This window comes from Pyrus communis, chromosome 13 (assembly GCF_963583255.1).
Source record: "Pyrus communis chromosome 13, drPyrComm1.1, whole genome shotgun sequence".
NCBI classification, from domain to species: Eukaryota; Viridiplantae; Streptophyta; class Magnoliopsida; order Rosales; family Rosaceae; genus Pyrus; species Pyrus communis.
The window spans coordinates 23,502,731-23,510,099 of record NC_084815.1 but is presented as its reverse complement, the minus strand read 5'-3'; the positions used below and the strand labels follow the sequence as shown (position 1 = coordinate 23,510,099).

General features: G+C 38.1%; 1 protein-coding gene across 1 annotated transcript; it reads left to right on the top strand.

Annotated features, from left to right (window-relative positions):
• The first annotated feature begins 2,525 nt into the window (after nt 1–2,525).
• LOC137711975 (cysteine-rich receptor-like protein kinase 10) lies at nt 2,526–6,262 on the top strand. The gene is made up of 7 exons (XM_068451125.1): nt 2,526–3,378; nt 3,481–3,624; nt 3,727–3,848; nt 4,010–4,220; nt 4,303–4,540; nt 4,666–4,816; nt 4,899–6,262. The coding sequence occupies exons 1-7, from the start codon at nt 2,577–2,579 to the stop codon at nt 5,226–5,228; spliced, it is 1,998 nt and encodes a 665-aa protein (XP_068307226.1). The 5' UTR covers nt 2,526–2,576; the 3' UTR covers nt 5,229–6,262.
• The last annotated feature ends 1,107 nt before the right edge of the window (nt 6,263–7,369 follow it).

Sequence of the window (7,369 nt, the reverse complement as noted above, 5' to 3'; positions counted from 1 at the left end):
ACGAAGGAAAATATTTTTCTTTGAGGAGAAAAAAAGGCAAGAATGTTGAAAAGTCTAATGTCTGATGGCATGAATGCCCACAAAGCAAAAGTCTTCTGCATGGGCAAAGTTTTCAATGCCCATGCAAAGTGAAATTGGAAATTGAATTGTAATGTCAGAGGTTACGTTTTAAATTTCAGGATGCATTAACTGCATCAGTTTGGAGACGCTCTATAAATAGAGCACTCCGCATGTTTGTAAGTGACAAGAAAATAAGAAGAAGAAAGAAAACTAGAGAAAAATATCAGTAACATCATCTACTCCTCTGCCTTTTTATTTGTTATCTGCCTGTGCTATAATTTTAGTGTGGCATTTTACATCTACCTTGCACCCACGACTTAAAAGGTTATCTCTCAAACTTTAATCCTTTTATAACAAAGAAGAGTTTGGCTAAAATTTCCAGTCAACTCAACTCTTAGGACAAAACTTGTCTGCCGGTTCAAACATTTCTTTCAATTCATGACTACATTTCAATCATGAGCAGATCACTTTGAAAAACCAAACAAAGAAGAAAGGTGACAACGAAGAAACCGTCAAGCACAGTTTGAAAAACCAAACAAAGAAGAAAGGTGACAACGAAGAAACCGTCAAACACGGGTTAAAGGTTTAACAGCTAACCTAAACATTTCTTATGTGCACAAGGTACCTACAAGGTGGGATTAATCAAAACAATATTAGGGAAATTAAAATTTTAAATTAAAAAATATATCACTAATAAAAAATAAGCGCGTTAACCAACATAGTTTAATTATCAACAACTATATATTCTAGTTTAAAATTTTGGTCTCCTTACCTTTGTTTTTTGGAAACATTTTTGCTTTCCACCATTTAGTGTAGTGTATGCTCACCATCCTATTTATCACCGTTAGATGAGTTTGAATTTCGAAATTCATGTAGTGGATATGCACAAATCTTAAAATTTAAACTCATCTAGCGATGATAATTAAAGTGGTGAGCATACACCACAATAAATAGTGGTGAGCAAAAATATACTCTCTTTTTTTCACCAATAAACAATTGGTCATTGGACAGAATAGTGCAACTTTTACAAGTTGCAAGCACTTATTAAACAACAATGGCATTGAGATTAAAATATGGTGGGTAATTCTAAAGAAAATAAATTTATAGATAAAGTTTACAAATTAAATAATGTGTTACCAATATGAATGAGTACGTTATTAATGCTTAAGTCATAATTCAATTATCAACTTCTATATCATTTAATTTGTAAAATGTTGTTTACAAATTTAGTCTCTCTAGAATTATCCAAATCCAGTTGTATGAGAGTAGATGTGGCATTTTAAACTTGACCCGTTAATCCGACCCAACCCGTTAAAAAGAGTATTTGGATGAATGTTTAACGGATTGGATGGTTAATGGGTCAACCCGTTAAATAATGGGTCATTTTAAGTGAATACGTGAAACTTGCTAACAACCCGTTATTTAACGGGTTGGATTTGGATGCTCACTTCTCTTTCCGTCAGCCGCCCACCGCCCACCTCCGCTTTTCCATCCTTTCTGGGTTCATTTTCACTCTCTCTGTCTCTCCTCCTTCCGCCTACATAGCTACAATATCATCGGCTTCCAAGGAAATAAACATTGAATTTTATTTATTAATTCATCACCTATATATATATATATATATATATATATATAAGAGTAATGTTATTCTTACCATAATTTTATACCGTATTTCTTTATACCATCTTAGATGACAAATGAGTTGGATAAGTTACATCATTTAATTTCAATATTTTTATTAACTAAAACACTTAAATAATCTTAGATGGTAGAAGAAGACTCATCGTATACCACAATCATCATTTAATTACAATCTTTTAATTAATTATTGATTAACATTTTGAAATTAAATGCTAATTAATTTAGATGATGTGGCTCTCCATATCACATACCATCCGGTATATAATTGTGCAACAAAAATATGATAAGAATAACATTATTATGTGTATATGTGTGTGTATATATATATCTCTCTCTCTTTCAATCAATTATTTTTATTTCATTTTCCCGGGCAGACCCTCCGACCTTCCCTTTGCTCCTCTTTTGGGACATGACAGAAGAAGGATAACCATACAAAAAGGGGATGACAGAAGAAGGATTACCATACAAAAAAGCAACAAATGCCCAGATCGATTGATAGTACATACGTAAACATATGTATTATAATGATTTAATAATTAAATAATAATATACCATACATACCTTGCGATGGGAAATTTTTAATGTAAACGAATATGCATTCTCTTATTTTTGCAAAAAAAAAATAATAATAAAAATAAAATAAAATGTTAACAGGTGTTAACAGATAAAAAAGATGAATTATTAGATTAATGAGTTGAATTTGAGTAACCTGTTAGATTAACAGGTCAGATTCAACCCAACTCAGTAAACCCAGCCCGTACGTTTACAGGTCTATTTAATGAGAGGAACTCTTCTGGTGAACACTCAAAACTGAAAGTCAAGCTACCACTCCTGCATTGCTTTTGTTGTTACTCAATACAAAAACCTATGATTTTATGATCAATCATCAAAAAATGAAAAACGTTACTACCCTTCTTTTGATTATTTCCATTTTTACTCTGCTCAGCTTTCCGACCAGTACGGAAGCTGATTACCTGGCTAAACTCTGCCCAAACACCACCACCTTCACCCCAAACTCCACCTTCCAGTCCAATCTCAACCGCCTCCTCTCCGCCCTCTCCTCCAACGCTAACCGCTCCACCGGTTTCTACAACGCCACAGTCCAAACCACAAACAACGCCGTCTACGGCCTTTTCCTCTGCCGCGGCGACGTCGTGGGCACCGACGCTTGCGAAACTTGTGTCCCCACCGCAATCGCCAAGGCCTCACAACTCTGCTCCTTTCAAAAACAGGTGGTGATCTGGTACGACGACTGCATGCTACGCTATTCCAACGAGTCATTCTTCTCCACCGCCCCCCAGTTGAACCCCCTGTTCATGTGGGACATGGATAACGCCACCGACCAAACTCGGTTCAACCAGGTGGTGGCGGCGAGTATGAACGAGGTGGCTACCGAGGCTGCCAAAGACGCCGACAAGTTCGCTACAAAAAAAGAGAACGTCAGTGATCTGATTCCCCTGTACATCCTTGGACAGTGCACACAGGACCTGTCCGCGACTGCTTGCGAACAGTGCTTTAGGGTTGCCATAGCGGAATGGCGGAATTGTTGTAGCGGAAAGCAAGCGGTACGCCTTCTGCATCCGAGTTGTAACGTTAGGTATGCAACCTACCCCTTCTACGCCCAGAACGCCAGCGCCTCTGAGCCTGCACCAGGGGCTCCTCCTCCTCCGCCTAAAGGTAAAGCGAACAAACATTTTAAAACTTTTAGAAGCCCCAGTCAAGTAATTTCTGGTATTATGAGATTAGTTCATTGGAAAATATTTTTTGTTTATTTTACAGGAAAAAGCAAAATCCCAACTGTTACAGTTGTTGCCATTGTTGTACCAATATCTGTATCTGTGCTACTCATTGTTGTTGGGTACTGCTGCATAACTAGGAGAGCAAGAAAGAAGTACAATCAAGCAGCAGCAGACGAACCAAGCGGTAAACAAATATATTCTTCTGCAATTCTCCTCTTGTTTATTCTCCTTTCATTTATTCCTCGTCTATAAACATTATGCTTCTATGGTTTGGTTGGTTGTGCAGATGACAATGACATTACTACTGTCGGGGCTTTGCAATTTGATTTTGCTGCCATCCAAGCAGCCACGAGCAATTTCTCCGATGATCACAAGTTAGGCGAAGGTGGTTTCGGTAAAGTTTACAAGGTATGTTAATCTGTATATGATATGAGTGCTCCTTCAGGTCTACAAAGTTCCAATTTATATGCATGCAAAATCTGAATAATTTTGGAGCCTCAGAAGTTCTCCATGAATGCCATGAATGCCATGAGTGGACATTCCATTGTTTGATTGAAGTTTTCTCGCAGGGTATACTTTCAAACGGTCAAGAAGTAGCTGTGAAGAGGCTATCAAGGAACTCTCACCAAGGCACGGAAGAGTTTAAGAATGAGATGGTATTGGTAGCCAAGCTTCAACACCGAAATCTGGTTAGGCTATTGGGATTCTGCTTGGAAGGCCAAGAAAAGATTCTTATTTATGAATTTGTGCCCAACAAAAGCCTAGACTGTTTCCTATTTGGTTTGTACACTCAGAAATCTGATAGTCTTTCACTATTGCAATAGCAATTCGTCGATGATAACTTGATTTTGATGATTTGCAGACCCTGAGAGACAAGGGCAATTGGATTGGTCAAGACGTTACAAGATTATTTCAGGAATTGCTCGAGGAATCATGTACCTACATGAAGATTCCCGACTTAGAATTATACATCGTGATCTCAAAGCTAGCAATATATTGTTAGATGGGGAGATGTATCCAAAAATATCTGATTTTGGCATGGCTAGGATATTTGGGGTTGATCAAACTCAAGCAAACACAAATAGAATTGTTGGAACATTGTAAGTTACCTATTTCATTCTTTTCTCACGACCACTTTTGTTTTGCAATTATCAAATTGAATCTGAAATGTTCTCTCGTTACAGCTTTGTCATAATTTCTATACTGATGGTTGTGCTCCTTGTAGTGGTTATATGTCTCCCGAGTATGTAAGACACGGACATTTTTCTGTCAAGTCCGATCTATATAGTTTCGGTGTTTTAGTGCTAGAAATCATCAGTGGCAAGAAGAACAGTGAATTCTTTCAGACTGATGCAACTGAGGACCTCATGAGCCATGTAAGCTTAAAATGAAAAGTGTAGTGTTCTGTTCTCTTGCATTGACATAGCATCATGAATTAAACTTTGGAATTTTATGTAGGCTTGGAAGTTATGGAGAGATGGGGCACCTTTGGAATTGTTGGATCCGTGTCTAAGAGACTTTTATTCGAGGACTGAAGTAATCAGATGCATCCACATCGGCTTACTTTGTGTTCAGGAAGATCCAGTTGATAGGCCGACAATGCAATCAGTAGTTCTCATGCTCAGTAGCTACTCTCTTACTCTGCCATCACCTCAACAACCGGCATTTTTCCTCCAAAGCAGAGCAATGGGAAACATGTCGGAGGCAACACTGGACTCCACTCAATCTATCAGTAAGTCATCTCCATCCGTTTATGAAGGATCTATCACTGAAGTATACCCAAGATAGTGTGAATAGATAAGCTGTTGTTGCTACGTATTGTAATATCCACTTATATATACAATCATCTCTAGACAATAACAAAATCTACCGATATGGTATCATCTGTCCTTAAAAGGATGAACGTTCTGCACATACAAGTTTTAGGTGCAATTTCTGTTTGTTTATATGATGTGAATCGCATAAAATTCTACTAGTGCTCGGACTCTACATCTATTTATATTTATTTGTTAGAAAACATGAAACTTGACAACGATGATTGACCATTGTTAGGATTGAAAACATCAAAGATGCAAATGTAATATGTATCCTGAATTTCGCCAATATCTTGATTTTTCACATAACGTGATTGATAGGGTTTAGTGAGGCCTTTAATCGGTAATAACCGAATTAAACATTTTGATACTTACTATCTAACGATCATTTTCCAGCATCTTCCTCAAATTGTACATTCTATTTTTTTCCATGTATTATAGCAAGTACAGACTTACATAGAGTATAAAATGAAGATTGTGTTCTTTTCTGTAAATTTAGTCTCTGAATTATCATCTGAGTGAAAATTGGGTCACTGAACTATTTTTTTTCTTCAAAAATATCAGTCATTGGATTATAAAAATCTGCCAATTACATCCTTAATATTATATTCGAAGCTACTATTTTCAATTTTGCATCAATTTAAGTCACGTTACTTGCATGTGATACACATTGCAGGGTTTATTGGTAATTGTTCATAAAGAAATAATGTATGGAGTTAACTTTTGAGGATAAATTATACGTTAGATTTGTAACATATATGAAATGTTAAGGACTTATAGGCGAAAAAAGGATGGTATTACACTTCAAAGTGTCTCAAGTGACTTAAGTTGACGAAAAATTGGATAAAATAGCTTTGAATATAATAGTAGCGATGCAATTAGCAATGCTTAATGAATTTAGGGACTTATTTTACCAAAAAGTAATTCAGGGACCTAATTTTCATTGAGGTAATAGTTCAGGGACTAAGTTGGCATTTCACCCTTGTTATTCTTAAGCTACTCTGTCAGTCTGCCTGTGACATCCCGTCCCAGAAATATAGAAACGCACGTGTGAAATGACTAAATTACCCCTAGTTCGTTCTTTGACATTATTGGTTGTTTTGTGTGTTGTGGCTGTGCTGGGCCACACACACACACACATTCACACTCCCTGTCTCTCTCTGTCTCTTTTCCCTGTCTGTCTCTCTCTCCCCCGAGCTCCCATTTCCACTGTAAATGGACGGACAAACACCAAACTCACCCAAACCTTAACAGATCGAGGAAACCAAGGACATCATTGAACTCGTGAGGCTGAGAGGAGTACGATCGTACCATTTTCAGGTAAGAAATACATCGTTTTCACGTCGATTCGAAGTGGTCCGACTTGGGTACTATTCATGCAAGATTAATCTAGTATGTTTTTGGATTTTTGAAGCTCATAGGTGTCTTAGTGAGGTCCCAAGGAGCCTCGGAGTGCTTCGTTGGACGAATTTGGACGTCGGGATCGTCCTGCTTGAAGTTGGCCGGTTTTGGTTGTTTGCTCAGGTAAGATCGCGTAAGTTTTAGCCCTTAAAACTTGTTGGGACGTGTTCTACTAGTTTAGGGCTTCATTTGGGTGTTAAAATCATGAAAAACGGTTGAGAAACGAGTGAGAAAACTCGAGTTGCAGGTTTCCCAGTTTTCCGGCACCGGCGACGGCGCTGGAGATTGAACGGAGAAGGTGACGGAATATTCCGTCAAGTCTGACGGAATATTCCTGACGCCGTTAACGGAATCTGTCAAAACTGACGGAATATTCCTAACGACGTCAGTTGACGCCGTCAGTGTGCGCCGCACGTGCCTGCGCGTGGCCGGCGCGTGGGGGTGCGTGTGGCGGAGGAAAATTTTTCTAAAAATATGGTTGTGATCCTGAGGTTGTGTAGAGCACGTTGGTATATTCATTTGTCCATTTTGAGCAATGTATGAGAAGTTATTACGAGAAGTTGGTTATGTGCTTTAAAGTTAACGTTTTTATAGTTATTTCGCATATAGGTGACACGTACCCCGAGGACGAGCGTGGTCACGCGAGGCAGGGGGCTACGACCCTTCCACGTACCAGTGAGTGGGCTTTTGTTTTTCCGTATATACCTATATACA

What these genes read in the sequence shown, in the direction of transcription:
- LOC137711975 (XM_068451125.1), top strand. Translation starts at nt 2,577, where the DNA reads ATGATCAATCATCAAAAAATGAAAAACGTTACTACCCTTCTTTTGATT. An exon ending in AGCAGCAGACGAACCAAGCG is followed by an intron (nt 3,625 to 3,726) that starts GTAAACAAATAT and finishes TTGGTTGTGCAG; the next exon opens with ATGACAATGACATTACTACT. An exon ending in CCTAGACTGTTTCCTATTTG is followed by an intron (nt 4,221 to 4,302) that starts GTTTGTACACTC and finishes GATGATTTGCAG; the next exon opens with ACCCTGAGAGACAAGGGCAA.